Source organism: Capra hircus, chromosome 5 (genome assembly GCF_001704415.2).
Source record: "Capra hircus breed San Clemente chromosome 5, ASM170441v1, whole genome shotgun sequence".
Lineage (NCBI taxonomy): Eukaryota > Metazoa > Chordata > Mammalia > Artiodactyla > Bovidae > Capra > Capra hircus.
In genome coordinates this window covers 75,584,488-75,605,361 of record NC_030812.1, presented here as the reverse complement: position 1 = coordinate 75,605,361, position 20,874 = coordinate 75,584,488, and the positions used below count along the sequence as shown (strand labels likewise).

General features: G+C 38.0%; 1 protein-coding gene across 1 annotated transcript in view; it reads right to left on the bottom strand.

Annotated features, from left to right (window-relative positions):
* Nucleotides 1–20,874, bottom strand: part of PKP2 (plakophilin 2) — a 92,163-nt gene that overhangs the window by 49,226 nt on the left and 22,063 nt on the right. The window contains exon 4 of the mRNA XM_018048314.1: nt 14,906–15,041. Within this exon, the coding sequence (XP_017903803.1) occupies nt 14,906–15,041 (136 nt within the window). The remainder of the gene's footprint in view (nt 1–14,905; nt 15,042–20,874) is intronic.

Genomic DNA, 20,874 nt, shown 5'->3' with positions numbered 1-20,874 from the left:
AGCAAATTAGGTTTGTTACCCAATGCATTTATGCCAACTGTACTTGTTACTGTAATTATGTAATTTATTTACCTATTCTATGTATTTACCTATTCTGAAAAAGCTCTGTCTCTCTGAAAGCTATTTGAATGCTTTAGAAAGACTAGATAAAGGTGAAGAGCTTTGAAAAGATCTGTAATTGGTTGTAACCGGAAGAAATTAACCTAAAAGGCTAGGTAAAAATATAAGAATCTAGAAGGATATGAACTCCAATGAATTAGGGCCATTAGGTTCTCATTTTACTCCAAAAAATCTAAAAAATGGCAAATGAAACATAATGGGCATAGTTTATATATGAAAAACAATGACAAACTCTGTGTGTTTATAATATTTTAAAAGATTTTCTCTGTAATTCTGATAACCCTATCAGTGATTGTCTTCATTTCAAAAAGAGGAAAATTTATAATATAAAGAAATACCTTTCTTTCTGCTTATCAGATTAGCAAAAATGAATGAAGAAGAATCATATCTTATGATAATGGTGCATGTAAATAGGCACTTTGACACCATGTTGGTGGAGGGTACATTTGTATAATTTAGGGGAAGATTTATAGCAAGTTATTTATCAAAATTAAAAATGACTCACTAGTAATGAGGACTGGATTTACCTACCACTTAAATGGTTTTAAAAACCAGACAAAATATATAATTGTTTCAATAGCTGGACATGAGGCAATGATAGACAGTGATCCCTAAGAGATGGCGAACAGGTAAGGAGAGCACTACTGCTGCCTCAGGTCACAGTCTTGAGAGAGACCCCAGGCTGTGGTGTTGTAAGGGAAATCTCCAGTGGAATTCAACAAGCAGAGCTGAGAAGAGAGAGTGAAGAATACAAGAACAAGGCAGGACGAGTACTAGCAAGAAAAGTACTGCATAGAAGGAGAACTCCTGAGATCTGCAGAGTCCCCATTTAGTATTCAGTAGAGTATTTACCAGTTTTATCTTTGTGAGGAAATTGCCTGAGGCCAGGGAAGTAACTGCCTAAATAGTTACTGCTCCTCAGGCTCACAAAGGCCTGTGAATGGTGCCTATTCTCACCAGCCAGCCAGATAGACAAGGCTAGTCAAAGAGCTATTTTAACAGTCTTGCATATGTTGAGAAACATGTTAAGTATGGACACAGAAGATATAAAAAAAGACTAAAATTTAACTTCTAGATATGGAAATTATAATTTACAAAATAAAAAGTACACTGAATGAAATAATGGCATATTCAACAATGCAGAAGAAAAGATCGGTAAATTTAAAGCATAGAAACTGAATTTACCCAAAAAGAAACATACAGGAAAAACAACTAAAAAAGAAACAGAGTACGCACGAACTGCGGTACAGCTTCAAGCAGCCTAATATATATGTAATAGATGTAATGGCAGTTCTCAAAGGCAGGACAGAAAATTTCCTAAGTAAAATTTCAAAATTTGATGCAAAGTAGAAATCCACAATTTTGAGAAGTTTAATGAGCTCTAAACCACAAGAATGGTCAGTGGTTTTCCCTACTTTCTTCAAATTAAGTCTGAATTTGGCAATAAGGAGTTCATGATCTGAACCATAGTCACCTCCCAGTCTTGTTTTTGCTGACTGTATAGAGCTTCTCCTTCTTTGGCTGCAAAGAATATAATCAATGTGATTTTGGTGCTAACCATCTGGTGATGTCCATGTGTAGAGTCCTCTCTCGTGTTGTTGGAAGAGGGTGTTTGCTATGACCAGTGTGTTCTCTTGGCAAAACTCTATTAGCCTTTGCCCTGCTTCATTCTGTACTCTAAGGCCAAATTTGCCTGTTACTCCAGGCATTTCTTGACTTCCTAATTTTGCATTCCAGTCCCTTATAATGAAAAGGATATCTATTTTGGGTGTTAGTTCTAAAAGGTATTGTAGGTCTTCATAAAACTGTTCAACTTCAGCTTCTTCAGCATTACTGGTAGGGGCATAGACTTGGATTGCTGTGATATTGCATGGTTTGCCTTGGAAACGAACAGAGATCATTCTGTCATTTTTGAGACTGCATCCAAATACTGCATTTTAGACTCTTTCGTTGACTCATCTTACATGCTAGTAAAGTAATGCTCAAAATTCTCCAAGCCAGGCTTCAGCAATACGTGAACGTAAACTTCCAGATGTTCAAGGTGGTTTTAGAAAAGGCAGGGGAACCAGAGATCAAATTGCCAACATTTGCTGGACCATTGAAAAAGCAAGAGAGTTCCAGAAAAACATCTATTTCTGCTTTATTGACTATGGCAAAGCCTTTGACTGTGTGGATCACAATAAACTGTAGAAAATTCTGAAAGAGATGGGAATACCAGACCACGTGACCTGCCTCTTGAGAAACTTGTATGCAGGTCAGGAAGCAACAGTTAGAACTGGACATGGAACAACAGACTGGTTACAAATAGGAAAAGGAATACGTCAAGGCTGTATATTGTCACTCTGCTGATTTAACTTCTATGCAGAGTACATCATGAGAAATGCTGGGCCAGAAGAAGCACAAGCTGGAATCAAGATTGCCAGGGAAATATCAATAACCTCAGATATGCAGATGACACCACCCTTATGGCAGAAAGTGATGAACTAAAGAGCCTCTTGATGAAAGTAAAAGAGGAGAGTGAAAAAGCTGGCTTAAAGCTCAACATTCAGAAAACAAAGATCATGGCATCTGGTCCCATCACTTCATAGCAGATAGATGGGAAAACAGTGGAGACAGTGGCAGACTTTATTTTGGGGGCTCCAAAATCACTGCAGATGGTGACTGCAGCCATGAAGCAAAAAGACGCTTACTCCTTTGAAGGAAAGTTATGACCAACCTTCTACCAGGACTTCCTGGTGGCTCAGATGGTAAAGCGTCTGTCTACAATGTGAGAGGCCTGGGTTCAATCTCTGGGTTGGGAAGATTCCCTGGAGAAGGAAATGGCAACCCAATCCAGTACTCTTGCCTTGAAAATCCCATGGATGGAGGAGCTTGGTACAGGCTACTATCCATGGGGTTGCAAAGAGTCAGGCACGATTGAGCGACTTCACTTTCTTTCTTTCTATGACCAACCTAGACAGCATATGAAAACAGAGAGACATTACTTTGCCAACAAAGGTCTATCTAGTCAAGGCTATGGTTTTTCCAGTAATCATGTATGGATGTGAGAGTTGGACTGTGAAGAAAGCTGAGTGCAGAAGAATTGATGCTTTTGAACTGTGGTGTTGGAGAAGACTCCCGAGAGTCCCTTGGACTGCAAGGAGATCCAACCAGTCCATCCTAAAGGAGATCAGTCCTGGGTGTTCACTGGAAGGACTGATGTTGAAGCTGAAACTCCAATATTTTGGCCACCTCATGTGAAGAGCTGACTCATTTGAAAAGACTGTGCTGTTGGGAATGATTGAGGGCAGGAGGAGAAGGGGATGACAGAGGATGAGATGGTTAGATGGCATCCCCAACTCGATGGGACATGAGTTTGGGTAAACTCTGGGAGTTGGTGATGGACAGGGAGGCCAGGGGAGCTGCGGTTCATGGGTCACAAAGAGTCAGACTGAACAGAGCGACTGAACTGATACTGAAGCACAAGAAACCTATGGATAACTGCACCAAGGTACAAACTGTCGACAACAACGAGAAAGATAAAATCTTGAAAGCAACTTGAGTAGGCAGGGAGAGACACATCACGTATAATGGAACAATTAGGAGGACAGGAGATTTCTTGTTTGAAACAATGCAAGTGACAGGACAGCAGAGCAACAAGTTTCAAATTCTGTTATTAGGAGTTTTGTTGCTAGTAAAACAAAATGAAAGCAAAAATGAAATTCTTTCTCAGATATACAATAGCTAAAGTAGTTAATCATCAAAATACTTGTACTATAGTAAATGTTTTAAAAAATTCTTCAGGGAAAGGGAAATGACATCAGATGATATTTATAAAAAGAAATGAAGAGCAGAGAACAACTTAGACAAAATGAACAAAGATTTTGGGCTTTGAATAACATAAACTAACAAAGCTCAATAGGAAGAAATGGATTGTCCAAATAGCCCCATATCAGTTAAAGAAATTAAATATATAGTTAATAACCTCACAAATAAGACTTAAAGGTAAAATCAGTTTCATTGGTGAATTCTAACACACATTTAAGGAAGAAAGAGTACCAAGTCCAATCAGACTCTTTCAAGAGGAGAGGTCGCTTTCTAATTTATTCTATGAGGCTAGGAGAACCCTCAATCTAAAGCTGGACAAAGATACTATAAGAAAACTACATATTAATATCATTTATAAATTAGCTGTGCAATTTCTTGACAAAATTTTAGTAAATCTAATTAAAAAATATCTAATTAAAAAAAGTGACAGTACATCATGACCAAGTGAGTTTTATCATAGGAATGGGATAAGTTTAAAAATCATAGTAAGAGACCATATTAGCAAAATTAAATCTTTCAATAGATGTATATAAAGCATTTGATAAAACTCAAGTCATTCCTTAGTAAAAATCTGTGTGTGCTTACTCCCTCAGTCATGTCCAATTCTTTGCAACCCCAGGGACTGTAGCCCACCAGGCTCCTCTGTCCATGGGGATTCTCCTGGCAAAAATACTAGAGTGGATTGCCATGCCCTACTCCAGAGGATCTTCCCAACCCAGGGATCAAACCCAGGTCTTCTACATTGTAGAAGGATTCCTTACCATCTGAGCTACCAGAAAAGCCCTTTAGTAAAAATAAAATATATTAAATTAGGGATAGAAGGGAAGTTGTTCAACTTGATATGGTGATTTATGAAAAGTCTACACCCATAGGTAACATCAAAGTGAAAGCAAAAGTCGCTCAGTTGTGTCTGACTCTTCATGACCCCATGGACTATACAGTCCAAAGAATTCTCCAGGTCAGAATACTGGAGTGGGTAGTCGTTCCCGTCTCCAGAGGATTTTTCCAGCCCAGGGACTGCATTACAGGTGGATTCTTTACAAGCTGAGCCACAAGGGAAGCCCAAAAATGCTGGAGTGGGTTGCTGATCCCTTCTCCAGCGGATCTTCCCGACACAGGAATCAAAGTGGGGTATCCTGCACTGCAGGCAGATTCTTTACCAACTGAGCTATCAGAGAAGTCATCAAACTTAATGGTAAAAAACTGAAAGCTTTTCCTTGAAGATCAGAAACAACAAGGATGTCTACTCTCACCATTTCTATTCAAGATATTATTGAAAGCCTTAGCCAGAGCAATTAGGCAATACAAAGAAATAAAAGGCATCAAATTAGAAAGGAAGAAGTAAAATTGTCACTATTTGCAGATTACACGATATTATAGATAGGAAACCCTAAAGACATCACAGAAAACTATCAGAACTAATCAACAAATTCAGAAAAGTTGTAGGATCCAAAATCAATACACAAAAATCAGTTGCATTTCTATATACTAATAACAAACTATCAGAAAGAGAAATTAAGAAGACAATCTCATTTACAATTGTACAAAAAATATAATAAAATCCTAGGAATAAATTTAACCAAGAGATAAAAGATTTGTACACTGAAAATTATAAGGCACTGATGAAAGAAACTGAAGACATAAATAAATGGAAAAATATTCCATGCTCACAGATTGGAAGAATTAATACCATTAAAATGTCTATACTATCTAAAGCAATCTCCAGATTCAGTGAAGTCTCCATTAAAATTCCAATGGTACTTTTCATGGAAGTAGAACAAGCAGTCCTAACATTTATATGGAACCACAAAAAACACCTTGAATGTATAAAGGAATCTTGAGAAAAAAGGACAAAGCTGAAGGCATTATGCATCCCTGATTTCAAACTATACTAAAAAGCTATAATAATCAAAAGAGTATGATATTGGAAATAAACACAGAGATACAGATCAGTGGAACAGATTAGAGAGCCCAGAAGTAAATACAAACACTTTAATTGATTGATTTACAACAAAGGAGCCAAGAATGCATAATAAAAGGTTTTGCATAAGCTGCACAGCCACTCGCCAAAGAATGTGACTGTACCACTATCTCATTTTTTAGTCGCTAAGTCACATCTGACTCTTTTGCAATCCCATGGACTGTAGTCTGCCAGGTTTTTCTGTCCATGAGATTTCCCAGGTGAGAATACTGGAGTGGGTTGCCATTTCATTTTCCAGGAAATCTTCCCAATCCAGGGATCAAACCCATGTATCCTGCATTGCAGGTGAATTCTTTACCACTGAGCCATCTGGGAAGCCCAATACATCTGCATGCATATGCACATGTATATATATACATATATGTATATATATACACACATATACAAGACTGAGAGCTGACTGTGGCTCAGATCATGAACTCCTTATTGCCCAATTCAGACTTAAATTGAAGAATGTAGGGAAAACCACTAGAACATTCAAGTATGACCTAAATTAAATCACTTACGATTATACAGTGGAAGGGAGAAATAGATTCAAGGGATTAGATCTGATAGAGTGCCTGAAGAACTATGGACGGAGCTTTGTGACATTGTACAGGAGGCAGGGATCAAGACCATCCCCAAGAAAAAGAAATTCAAAAAGGCAAAATGATTGTCTGAAGATACCTTACAAATAGCTGTGAAAAGAAGAGAAGCAAAAGGCAAAGGAGAAAAGGAAAGATATACCCATCTGAATGCAGAGTTCCAAAGAACAGCAAGGAGAGATAAGAAAGCCTTCCTAAGTGATCAATGCCAAGAAATAGAGGAAAACAATAGAATGGGAAAGACTAGAGATCTCTTCAAGAAAATTAGAGACACCAAGGGAACATGTCATGCAAAGATGGGCAGAATAAAAGACAGAAATAGTATGGACCTAACAAGTAGAAACTATTAAGAAGTGGCAAGAATACACAGAAGAACTATATAAAAAAGATCTTCAAGATCAGAGTCAGATATCCTGGAATGCAAAGTCAAGTGGGCCTTAGGAAGCATCATTACAAACAAAGCTAGTGGAGGTGATGGAATTCCAGTTGAGCTATTTCAAATCCTAAAAGATGATGGTGTGAAAGTGCTGCACTTAATGTGCCAGCCAATTTGGAAAACTCAGCAGTGGCCACAACTGGAAAAGGCCAATTTTCATTCCAATCCCAAAGAAAGGCAATGCCAAAGAATGATCAAACTACCACACAATTGCACTCATCTCACAAGCACAAGCTGGAATCAAGAATCCACCTGTATATATATGTATATGTATATATATATAGTATATGTATGTATATGTATATATGTGTATATATATATATATATATATATATATATATATATATATATATATATATAGTAGTAGAAAACATAGAAACAGGCTTGCCCAGTAGCTCAGCTGGTAAAGAACCCACCTGCCTTGTAGGAGACCCCAGTTTGATTCCTAGTTCAGGAAGATCCCCTGGAGAAGGGATAGGCTACCCACTCCATTATTGTCTGGAGAATCCCCATGGACAGAGGAGCTTGGGAGGCTACTATTTAGAAGGCAGTTTAAGAACTTAATAGTTGTATTTTAGCTAAAATTTTGTTGATAACATATTTTTAGGTGCCTCTGAAGAAATACAGTTTTTGTGCAAGAATTCAATATATTTATTCCTAGATTTCAGAAATGTATTTCAGTACCAGAAAACACAAAATTTGTTGAATCAAATTATTGAACATTCATAGACATCAAAAAGTATATGACCATGTCCTACAGTATCTAATTTTGTGTTTCCATTTCTTTCCCCCTCAAGGGTGACTGCTGGTCATGTTGTAAAGGACTGGAAAAATCCCTTCCAACCACCTTATGATGCTAAGAGCACCCAAAGGAATGACTTTAAAAACCCAACATGTTCATTCTCCAGTCAAATATAGCAAGTTGCAAAAGCTTTCTTGTGGAATAGGTAAGATTAGCTGTTCTCCAGGTCTCAGGTTACTTCGATCAAATTAAGATGTACTAGATGTGCTAGCACCTCCTGGGAAAATTAGTCCTCTACAGGAATTGAAAACAGATATGCAGCAAGTGCAGCCCTTGACAAGTTTGTTCCTTATCCCTTTCTGGTTGACAACTTAGCTCCAAACATGTTTAATATAACTATCTTATACCATACCCCAAAATCAAATGAAAATGGATTAAAGACTTCAATGTTAAGACCTGAAACTATAATCTCCTGAAAATATAGGCTATAAGCTCCTTGACCTTGGTAATGGTGATGATTTTCTGGATTTGACACATGAAGAAAAAAGCAACGAAAGCAGAAATAGTGGTCCAGTGGTTAAGATTACATGTTCCAGTGCATAGGGTATGGGTTTGATCACTCTTGGGGAGCTAAGATTCTACATTCCTTGTGGTCGAAATACTAAACCATAAAACAGAAGCACTAAATCAGATTCACTAAGAACTTTATAAATGGCCCACATCCAACAAATATCTAAAAGAAATGAAAAAGGCTTCCTATACCTGGCAGAAAATAACTGCAAATCATCTGATAAGGGGTTAATATACAAAATATACAAATAATTCATACAAGTCAACATCCAAACAACCTGATTAAAAAATGAGAAGAGGGCAATAATAGACATTTTTCCAAAGAAAACAGACAGATGGCCAAAAAATACATGAAATGATGTTCAATATCACTCATCCTCAAGGAAATGCAAATCAAAACCGAAGTGAGATGATTACCTCCCACCTGTTAGAATGGCTACTACCAAAAGACAAGAAATAACAGCACTGGCAAGGGCGTGGAGAAAAGGAAACCCTGTACACTACTGGTGGGAATGTAAATTGGCACACTTTGGAAAATGGTATGGAGGTTCCTCAAAAAATGAAAAGTAGAACAGCAAATTTAGAAAACTCAGCAGAGGCCACAGGACTGGAAAAGCTCAGTTTTCATTCCAATCCCAAAGAAAGGCAATGCCAAAGAATGTTCAAACTACCACACAATAGCACTCATCTCACATGCTAGTAAAGTAATGGTCAAAATTCTCCAAGCCAGGCTTCAGCAATACATGAACCGTGAACTTCCAGATGTTCAAGCTGGTTTTAGAAAAGGCAGAGGAACCAGAGATCAAATTGCCAACATCCACTGAATCATGGAAAAAGCAAGAGAGTTCCAGAAAAACATCTATTTCTGCTTTATTGACTATGCCAAAGCCTTTGACTGTGTGGATCACAATAAACTGTGGAAAATTCTGAAAGAGATGGGAATATCAGACCAACTGACCTGCCTCTTGAGAAACCTATATGCAGGTTAGGAAGCAACAGTTAGAACTGGACATGGAACAACAGACTGATTCCAAATAGGAAAAAGAGTACGTCAAGGCTGTATACTGTCACCCTGCTTATTTAACTTCTATGCAGCGTACATCATGAGAAACGCTGGGCTGGAAGAAGCACAAGCTGGAATTAAGACTGCCGGGAGAAATATCAATAACCTCAGATATGCAGATGACACCACCCTATGGCAGAAAGTGAAGAGGAACTAAAAAGCCTCTTGATGAAAGTGAAAGTGGAGAGTGAAAAAGTTGGCTTAAAGCTCAACATTCAGAAAATGAAGATCATGGCATCTGGTCCCATCACTTCATGGCAGATAGATGGGGAAACAGTGGAAACAGTGTCAGACTTTATTTTGGGGGGTTCCAAAATCACAGCAGATGATGATTGCAGCCATGAAATTAAAAGACGCTTACTCCTTGGAAGGAAAGTTATGAGCAACCTAGATAGCATATTCAAAAGCAGAGACATTACTTTGCCGACTGAGGTCCGTCTAGTCAAGGCTATGTTTTTTCTAGTAGTCATGTATGGCTGTGAGAGTTGGACTGTGAAGACAGCTGAGCGCCGCAGAATTGACGCTTTTGAACTGTGGTGTTGGAGAAGACTCTTGAGAGTCCCTTGGACTGCAAGGAGATCCAACCAGTCCATTCTAAAGGAGATCAGTCCTTGGTGTTCTTTGGAAGGAATGATGCTAAAGCTGAAACTCCAGTGCTTTGGCCACCTCATGCGAAGGAAAAGACTCTGATGCTGGGAGGGGTTGGGGGCAGGAGGAGAAGGGGACGTCAGAGGATGAGATGCCTGGATGGCATCACCGACTCAATGGATGTGAGTTTGAGTGAACTCCAGAAGTTGGTGATGGACAGGGAGGCCTGGCATGCTGCAGTTCATGGGGTCTCAAAGAGCTGGACACAACTGAGTGACTGAACTGAACTGAACTGAGAACTACCATATGATGCAGCAATTTTAATTAAAGGTATTTATCCTAAGGCAACAAAAACACTAACTCAAAAAGATATATGAATCCCCATGTTCACTACAATATTATTTATAGAGACATGGAAACAACCTAAGTATCCACTGATGAATGAGTAGATACAGGAGTTGTGGTGTATGTGTGTATACACATATATATTCCATATATATACAGAATATTATTCAGCTATAAAAAGTAAGCAATTATTGTCACTGCAACAACATGGATGGACCTTAAAGGCAGTATGTTAAGTGAAATAAGTCAGAGACAGACAAACACCCTATGATCTCACTCACATCTGGAATCTAAGAAACAAACAGAACAAAACAAAGACAAAATCACAGATACAGAGAACAGGTTGGCAGTTGCCAGAGGTTGGGGAGGGAGTTTGAGGAAGGGTACACTGGGCGAAGGGGGTCAAAAGGTACAAATTTACAGCTGTAACATAAAATAGTTCCGGGGATGTAATGTACAGCCTGATGACTATAGTTAATAATATGGTACCACGTACTTGAAAGTTGCCAGACAGTAGATTTTAAAACTTCTCATGACAAAAATAACCTCATAACTATGTGTGGTAATGAATGGTAACCAGATTTATTGTGCTGATCACTGTACAATACATTCATATATTGTATCATTATATTGTATGTCTAAAACTAATACGTTATATGCCAGTTATATCTCAATTAAAAAAACACAAAAGACAAAACAAAAAGCAGGAAAAACTGTTATTAAGAATATTAAAGTACAAGCCTTTCCCTTTCTTCCAAAAAAAGAAAAGAAAAGCAACAAAAATCCCCCATATTAAATTCCTCAAAAAAAACAACTAAAAAACCTTACAGGTAAAAATCATACTTAAGAATGAAAGCACAACTGAATGCTTTCCCTTATGATCAGGAACAGGACAACATATCCACTCTTCTCTAACACTGTACTGGAGGTGCTAGCCAGCACAAAATCAAAGAAGACTGGAAAGGAAAAAAAACTCTCTTTATTTGTAGCTGGTATGATCTTCTATGTAGAAACATGATGAATCTATAAATATGTTATAAGAGCTAATAAGTAAATTCAGTAATAACACACATACAAAATCAACAGATAAACTGAATTCCTATCTACTATCATGAAACTATCAAAAATTAAAATGAAAAAACCATGACCATTTATAAAAGCATCTAGAAATATGGGACTTTAAGGGCAGATCTGACAAAAGACATGAAAGATCTCTAGAGTAAAAACCAAAAAACACTGCTGAGAGAAACTAAAGACCAACATAAGTGGCAAAATATACCATGTTCAGAGGTCAGAAGACTTGTTTAGATGTCAGTTCTCCACGGATTGATCTATAGATTCAATGCAACCTCAAAACAAAATCCAAACAGTTGGTTTTAAAATATGGAAATTGACAAGTTTATTTCTAAAATTCAAATGGAACTGCAAAAAAACCTAGAACAGCCAAAATAATTTGAAAAAGAACAAAGTCAGAGGACTAACAGTACCTAATTTCAAGATTTAATATAAAACTATAGTAATCGAGACAGTATGGTATTTGTATAAAGATAGGGGTCAATGGGATAGAATGCATAGTCCAGAATTAAACTCATGTATATGATTAATTCCTTTTCAACAGAAGTACAAAAATAACTCAGTACCAAAAGGATAATCTTTTTGACAAATCCTGCCTAAACAATTGCATATATTGATATACATGTTTTAACAAAAGGAACTTTGGTAAACATCTTGCAATATATACAAAGATTAATCACAAATGTCCTATTCAACTATAAAGTCTTATACTTAAGAAAACTTCTGGAAGAAAATATAGGAGATTATTTTTGTGACCTTTGAGAACAGACAGATTTCTTGGATACACCATGAGAAGTGTGATCCACAAGGAAAAAACTGATAAATTATACTCCATCAAAATTTAAAACTGTTAAAAGAATGAAAAAACAAAACACAACTGAGTGAAAATATTTCCAAATGATACATATGAAAAAAGACTTATATCCAGAATCTATAAAGAAATATCAAAATTCAATAATAAGAAAACAGAAGACCTAAATAAAAAAACAGGCAAAAGATCTGAAAACACATTTCACCAAAGAAGGTATCAACATATAGATAACAAGCAAATGAAAAGATGCTCAGCATTAGTCATTAGGAAAATGCAAATTAAAACCACAATGAAAAACTACTACATTTTGCCTCTAATTAAGACTGACCATATCAAGTGTTAGGACATAGAGGAACCAGAACTCTCATACATCGCTAATGGGAATGTAAAATGGTATAGTTACTTTGTAAAACAGTTTGGCAAATCCTTAAAAAGTCGAACAACTACAATATCATCCAGGTATTCTACTCCAAGGTATTTACCTCAGAGAAATTAAAACATTTGTTTGTAAACATATGTTCATAGCAGCTTTATTTGTAATAGCCAAAACTCAAATGCCTATCGACAGGTAAGTGGATAAACACATTATGGTAACCACAAAACAAAATACTACTCAGCCACACACACATACACACATACTCACACCTTTTGATACATACAACCATAAAAGATTTAAGCTGAGTAAAAGAATTCAGACAAAAAAAATGCATATTTATTCTATGATACCATTTATATACAATTCTAGAAATTAAACTAATCTATAGTAACAGAAAGCAGATCATTGACTGCCTGGGGATGGGAAGTGGGTCGTGGAGGGGTAGGATGTACTGATTACCAAGGGGCACAAGGAAACTTTGGAGGTAATGAATTTGCTCACTGTATTGATTGTAATGATGGTTTCACTGTATCAAAACATGTATCAAAAATTTTGTCATTTTTAACCTTAATAAAACTGCTAAAAAATGGAACAAACAAAATAGTGCATTTATACAAGAGAAATCTATGTAGCGGTTTTAATTAACACACACACACACACACACACACACACACACACACATATGGAATCTAGAAAGATGGGACTGATGAACCTATTTGCAGGGCAGCTTCCTGACCTGCATGGCTCAGAGGTTAAAGCGTCTGCCTGGAATGCAGGAGACCCGGGTTCGATCCCTGGGTTGGGAAGATCCCCTGAAGAAGGAAATGGCAACCCACTCCAGTACTCTTGTCTGGAGAATCCCATGGAGGGAGCAGCCTGGTAGGCTATAGTCCATGGGGTCGCAAAGAGTCGGACAAGACTGAGCGACTTCACTTCACTTCACTTCAAAGGAGACACAGACAAAAAACAGACTTGAGGACACAGTAGAGGAGGGTGAGGGTGGGATGAATTGAGAGTTAACGCTGAAACATATACACTACCATATGTAAAATACACAAGGAGCTCAAATCCAGTGCTCTGTGACAACCTAGAAGGGTGCGATGGGGTGGGAAGCATGTTTAAGAGGGAGAGGACATAGGTACACTTACGGCTGATTCACGTTGATGTACAGCAGAAACCAACACAATATTGTAAAGTAATTATCCTCCAATTAAAAAGAAATAAATTAAAAAAAATCTATGTAGGTAGCAGTTTTAAAGAATGAAGGTAGGGGTAATATATACTGAAAGATTTCCTAGATACAGTGTTAAATTAAAACAAAGTACTGAGTATTGTAAGTAACCTGTTACCATTTGTGATTTTATTTTAAAACAAAAGGGATATTCAATCAACCCATCCAATAACTGCTCCTACATGCATAAACTATCTCTGGAAAGGTACCTTAAAATTGATGTGAGAGACAAAGAGAGAAGGAGGGGAGGAGGAGGAGGACAGAGAATGGGAGGTTGAGAGAAAAAGAGGGAGATGGAGGCCTAGACTGGGGTTTGGAGTAGGAGAAAAACTTCTATTCACTGCGTAGCTTTTTAAACCGTGATTTTTTCCCCCCTACAAACGTATCATTTAAAACAAAGTGACCTATTGATTCCATCTTAGAGGATCTGTCCTATAGCAACACTGGTAGAAATGCCGAAAGATATATGCATAAAGCTATTCATTGAGTCATTGTTGTAATGTTAAAGAAACTGTTTAAGGAAAATAAAAACTTAGAACACATTGCTCACATTTAATATATTTTTAAAATATAGAAAACAATAGCCTAAAATGTACACTCATTTTCTCTCTCTCCCCTCTTCTCTCAAAACAACCTGAAAATACACAGACTGCTATAAACAATTATCTCTGGAGATGGTTCTAAAGGGAAAGGTCAGACAAAGAAGGGAGAGGTACATGTAGTCATTTATGCTCTAATTTTCTGGATTGCAGAAAATTTTTTTGGTAATCAGTGTATATTTCCTTTTAGATTAAAAGGTCTCAATAAAAGATTATTTTTAATTATTTAATTAATTTTAAAAATAAGCTATGATTGACATGAAAAAAATGAAAGTTAAAGTCACTCAGTTGTGTCCTACTCTTTGGGACCCCATGGACTGTACGGTCCATGGAATTCTCCAGGCCAGAATACTGGAGTGGGTAGCCGTTCCCTTCTCCAGGGGCTCTTCCCAACCCAGGGTTCAAACCCAGGTTTCCCACGTTACAGGCGGATTCTTTACCAGCTGATTCACCTGGGAAGCCCACAAATAATTCAATAATTTCAAATATTAAATTAAATTTGGTTTCAGTTTGCAGGATCACCATAATAGATGTGAAAGTATGCTTGTTTTGCACCAGACTTGAGATGATATACTCACCCTTTTCCGTGCTTCAGATTTCTGGAAACACTCATGCTGTATGAAAGTAGCTGCAATAGCAATCTTGGACGGTGGCGTGTGGTCTGCCTCAAGCATACTCACTGCTCGCTCCAGAGTCATCTCCGTGTCTACATTCCTAGACAAACAATCACAGATTCAGCAAGATTCCAAACCTGCTCCCTCCTGCCTGTCAACTTGATCCTCCAGGGGATAACCTGCCTAAAGCACCTAGAACATCTGAGCCTTGGCTCCTGTTCAGGCAAAAGAAAAATTAGCTTCTGAGGTCAGAAGGTATAGGAATCCAGCAGCAGAAACACTCCACTTCTGGTCAGACTAGCTTCTGAGGACACTACTGAATTGGGAAGGAACTTCTCTCTATTTAAGATACATATATGTCTCACATGAAATATAAATGTATCTGACATGAAATTTAAAAGAAATTTGGTCACAGAAATTAAAAATTATCCCTACCTTGGTAATCTCATACCTGAAAGTTAAATACCTTCCCTCAAAAATTATTATATTTTTCTCACAGCTGCTTAAAATCTGTTATTACACCTGAGAATAAGTTTTAAAAGAAGCATTGTAAAAGTGCTACTATTTAATGAATACAGTAGTATACAAACAGTATAAGCCAGGAAAACTGAGTTTGTATGGTTAAAATAAGTTATGACAGAATCCAACAGGAAAGATAATGATTAAATGGAATAATATTAATAAAAAGTCCCTTTTAAATACAATTTAATAAACATTCTGTTACCATTGTAATGACATTCAGCTACAGTCTAAGTAACATACTTTGTCCTCTACTAACTGCAAATGCATACAGTATTGATGAAATCGGATATAGTTTGATACTGAGAAGATAATTTATAGAGAATAAATAAAATTGTTATGAATAAAACAATAACTCCCAAATGCCTCACAAAAGTGGCATTAATTCTCCTTCCCATTTTATTTCTGCCTGGAGGGTGACTAAGTTTAGGCAGCCTATTACCAAGGTATATTTGTATTTCCTTTTTTATTTTTAAAATTTTATTTATTTATTTGAAAGATGCTTCCTCCTTGGAAGGAAAGCTATGACAAACTTAGATAGCATATTAAAAAGCAGAGGCATTACTTTGCCTACAAAGGTCTGTACAGTCAAAGCTATGGTTTTTCCAGCAGTCATGTATGGATGTGAGAGTTGGACCATAAAGAAGGCTGAGTGCCAAAGAATTGATGCTTTTGAACCGCGGTGCTGAATAAGACTCTTGAGAGTCCCTTGGACTGCAAGGAGATCAAATGAGTCAATTCCAAAGAAAATCAAACTTGAATATTCATTGGAAGGACTGACGCTAAAGCTGAAGCTCTAATACTGTGACCACCTAATTGGAAAAGCCCACTGACAGAAAAGACCCTGATGCTGGGAAAGATTGAAGGCAAAAGGAGAAGAGGGGGGCAGAGAATGAGATGGTTAGGACAGCATCACTGATTCAATGGACATGAATTTGAGCAAACTCCAGGAGATACTGAAGAACAAGGAAGCCTGGCATACTGCAGTCCATGGGGCCACAGAGAGTCCGACATGACTTAGCGGCTGAACAACAACAAAAAAGTATCACCTCAGAGAAACCACACTGAGGATGGCACCACCTTAGGACTGTGGCTAAAGTCATGCCTTAAAAGTGACCTAGGGTTCTCTTCGGTGTCAAAGAGGATCACAACTGATTCATTTCAGTTAACAGAGACTTCTAAGACATTATGGGAAGGTATTTTCCAGCATCTGCTAGCAAGCACTGTGAAGAAATTCGCTCTTATATCAGGCTAACCCACCAATACATGCACCTATGTACTGAGGGGAGGATTTTTATGTTGTGAGTGGCATGTCTGTGTGTGAATGGGTGTGGCACAGGTGAGAGGATAAGAGTAACAGCCTTCATGACTAAAAACTAATTCCCACTGCTTCTGAAACACATGTCCAAACATAGAAGTGTTACCTCATGAGTATAAGGGTATTAAAAATGAAGCAGTTCTGGCATCTATACTGAGAATTATATAATGATCTCATATTTTAAACTTTTATGCCTCAGGAGTCAATTTAATTGGTAAAAATGTAGGCTATTACCTTTAAAACTAGAATCTGAATCACTTTTATTTAACATAAACTCCCTTTTAAAAAGATGGAAATATTTCACAGGCATGGACTCCAATTACAGGGAAATCAAAAGTCAAAAAAATTTTAAGTCTTTCACCATCTACCACTATAGGTGTTTAAATTGATGAGACAGCATTCATAAGCTAAGAATAGCCTTCTGTTTAATACTTCTTTTTTTAAGATTTAGCCATTAATCCATTTCATAGGTCATAAATGACTCAAGAAAGTTTGAATTTCCCAACAAAATTTCCCATCCAAACCAAAATTTCCCAATCAACAAATAATTCCATTACTCTAATCCTTTATTTTCCTGAACATGATTCACAAAGAAGTTCTTTATTCACTGGCAGCCAACCTAATGCTACTTCAATTTATCACTAAAAACAATTCCCAAACAGAACAAAGACTTCCTCAACAAGAACGTCTGCCACAGCTGTCAGGGCATCAATTTTCTGTTGTGTTACTGTCTGTAAAGTCTAACCATATAGCACAGCATATCTGACCTCAGTCTGGCTCCCTCTCTTGCCATCCTCCACCCCATCTCCTCTCCCTCCCCTGATGGACTAACTCTTCCTCCAGTCACACCCCACTTTTAATCCTTCTCTAAATGCTGCATGCCCTTCACAAGCCACTCTCTCTGATGTTTCTAGGAAACCCACCCTTCTACCTATTTCTTATCATTCTTCAAGACTCAATTCAAATATCATCCCTTCTGTATTCCTATCCCCAGCTAAAGGTATTCCTTTCCTCCTCCATTCTCTCTTTACCCAGTGGAATTGGAGTCTGCTCACCCAACACTCAGCGAAGCTAATCTAATGACACTGGGTTGTGCTGAAGGAAAGTACAGTGTTTGTTATAGGACACCCAGCAAGGAGAAAGGGCAGCTCACGCTCAAAACACAGGATGGCTGTCAGGACAGGATATGGAAAACTAGGGGTGAGGGTTGCAAGGTGCCTAGTCAGTTTGTGGATATTCTTCTGATTGATTCCTAGTGGGGTAACAGAATTATGTTTCAGGAATCTTAACACTCAGCCTTCTGGTTCCAACCAGTATGGGGTCAAGGTGCTGGTGGTGAGCATGTAGTCACTATCCACCATGATTAGGGATCCTAATTTCTGCAAAACAACTCTAAGATACATGTCAGATTGTTATCTATAGTCCTCAGGGTGAACCAGGAGTCCTGTGACTCATGTTATAATCATTAACTGCTTAAGCTCTTGCTCTTTGGGTCTTAGAGAAAGCCTAGGAGACTAAAGCCTTTCTTCAAACAAGAAACGGGGGACATGGAGGGAATTTTGCACCCAGGCAAGGCCCTGCAGGCTCCTTTTTGGTTTCCTTCAATCTCTCTCTTCCTCCTTACTTTCTTCTCTGCCTCCCTTTCTTCCCTCCTCCTTCTCTTTCTGCTCACTTATAAAACATTTCTTGAAGCCTATAGAAATGTGGCTTGGGAGAAAGGGTTGGGAAGGGAAGGATCAGGACGAGCAGTTGTTCCTGGGTTCCATTATCCACTGAATGTATTCTCCAATAGTGAGTCTTTTGAACCACTTTAGTTAACATGTTAATATGATGTCAATACCTTCATCATAAAAATGTAAACAGGAAGCAGTGTAAAGTATTGGTCAGAATATGAGTAATTATAGGAAAAAATTAAAAACATGTACTTTTTTTTTTGGTATGCAATCCCTCAGCAACCACATTCCTGACAATAACAACACCGCCCTACCCCAGGATGGTTCACAGATATCAGAACAGCTCTGAAGGTCAAGCAAACACCAAATGATGAATGAAGAGCTCCCTCGTGTTGTCAGATGCTTAGGAAATGCAAACCCTCCTACCTCACAAAGATTTTAGGTGTGATGAAAGCACTGCTTCATAAAGGTGACTTTAGAGTGGATATGAGTTTCTAGAGACAGTTTTGAGGGCATTACAAAAGTCTTAGCTGAAGCAATGAAGTTGTGAACTGGGCTGTTAAAAATAGAAAGAAAGATATAGTTGAAAGAGGCCTGAATAATCAAAGAACTAAAGAAGCAGGTAACTAAGAGGATGTGAAGGGAAGTTAATATGACATCTTTTCTGTTCTGTGCTGCTCTACATGACAAACTTCACTGGCGATCAAACCAGAGACACAGTCACTCACCTTTGTCTCCCTCTCTTAATGCAAAGAGCTGTGAAAAGAAGAGAGGCAAAAAGCAAAGGAGAAAAGGAAAGATACAAGCATCTGAATGCAGAGTTCCAGAGAATAGCAAGAAGAGATAAGAAAGCCTTCTTCAGTGATCAATGCAAAGAAATAGAGGAAAAGAACAGAATGGGAAAGACTAGAGATCTCTTCAAGAAAATTAGAGATACCAAGGGAATATTTCATGCAAAGATGGGCTCAATAAAGGACAGAAATGGTATGGACCTAACAGAAGCAGAAGATATTAAGAAGAGGTGGCAAGAATACACAGAAGAACTGTACAAAAAAGATCTTCACAACCCAGATAATCACGATGGTGTGATCACTCATCTAGAGCCAGATATCCTGGAATGTGAAGTCAAGTGGGCCTTAGAAAGCATCACTACAAACAAAATTAGTGGAGGTGATGGAATTCCAGTTGAGCTGTTTCAAATCCTGAAAGATGATGCTGTGAAAGTGCTGCAATCAATATGCCAGCAAATTTTGAAAACTCAGCAGTGGTCACAGGACTGGAGAAGGTCAGTTTTCATTCCAATTCCAAAGAAAGGCAATGCCAAAGAATGCTCAAACTACCAAACAATTGCACTCATCTCACATGATAGCAAAGTAATGGTCAAAATTCTCCAAGCCAGACTTCAGCAATACGTGAACCGTGAACTTCCAGATGTTCAAGCTGGTTTTAGAAAAGGCAGAGGAACCAGAGGTCAAATTGCCAACATCCGCTGGATCATCGAAAAAGCAAGAGAGTTCAGAAAAACATCTATTTCTGCTTTATCGACTATGCCAAAGCCTTTGACTGTGTGGATCACAATAAACTGTGGAAAATTCTGAAAGAGATGGGAATACCAGACCACCTGACCTGCCTCTTGAGAAATCTGTATGCAGGTCAGGAAGCAACAGTTAGAACTGGACATGGAACAACAGACTGGTTCCAAATAGGGAAAGGAGTACGTCAAGGCTGTATATTGTCACCCTGCTTATTTAACTTCTATGCAGAGTACATCATGAGAAACGCTGGGCTGGAAGAAGCACAAGCTGGAATCAAGATTGCTGGGAGAAATATCAATAACCTCACATATGCAGATGACACCACCCTTATGGCAGAAAGTGAAGAGGAACTAAAAAGCCTCTTGATGAAAGTGAAAGAGGAGAGTGAAAAAGTTGGCTTAAACTCAACATTCAGAAAATGAAGATCATGGCATCTGGTCCCATCACTTCATGGGAAATAGATGGGGAAACAGTGGAAACAGTGTCAGACTTTATTTTGCAGGGCTCCAAAATCACAGCAGATGATGGCTGCAGCCATGAAATTAAAAGACTCTTACTCCTTGGAAAAAAAGTTATGACCAACCTAGATAGCATATTCAAAAGCAGAGACATTACTTTGCCAACAAAGGTCCGTCTAGTCAAGGCTATGGTTTTTCCTGTGGTCATGTATGGATGTGAGAGTTAGGCTGTGAAGAAAGCTGAGCACCAAAGAATTGGTGCTTTTGAACTGTGGTGTTGGAGAAGACTCTTGAGAGTCCCTTGGGCTACAAGGAGATCCAACCAGTCCATTCTGAAGGAGATCAACCCTGAGATTTCTTTGGAAGGAATGATGCTAAAGCTGAAACTCCAGTACTTTGGCCACCTCATGTGAAGAGTTGACTCACTGGA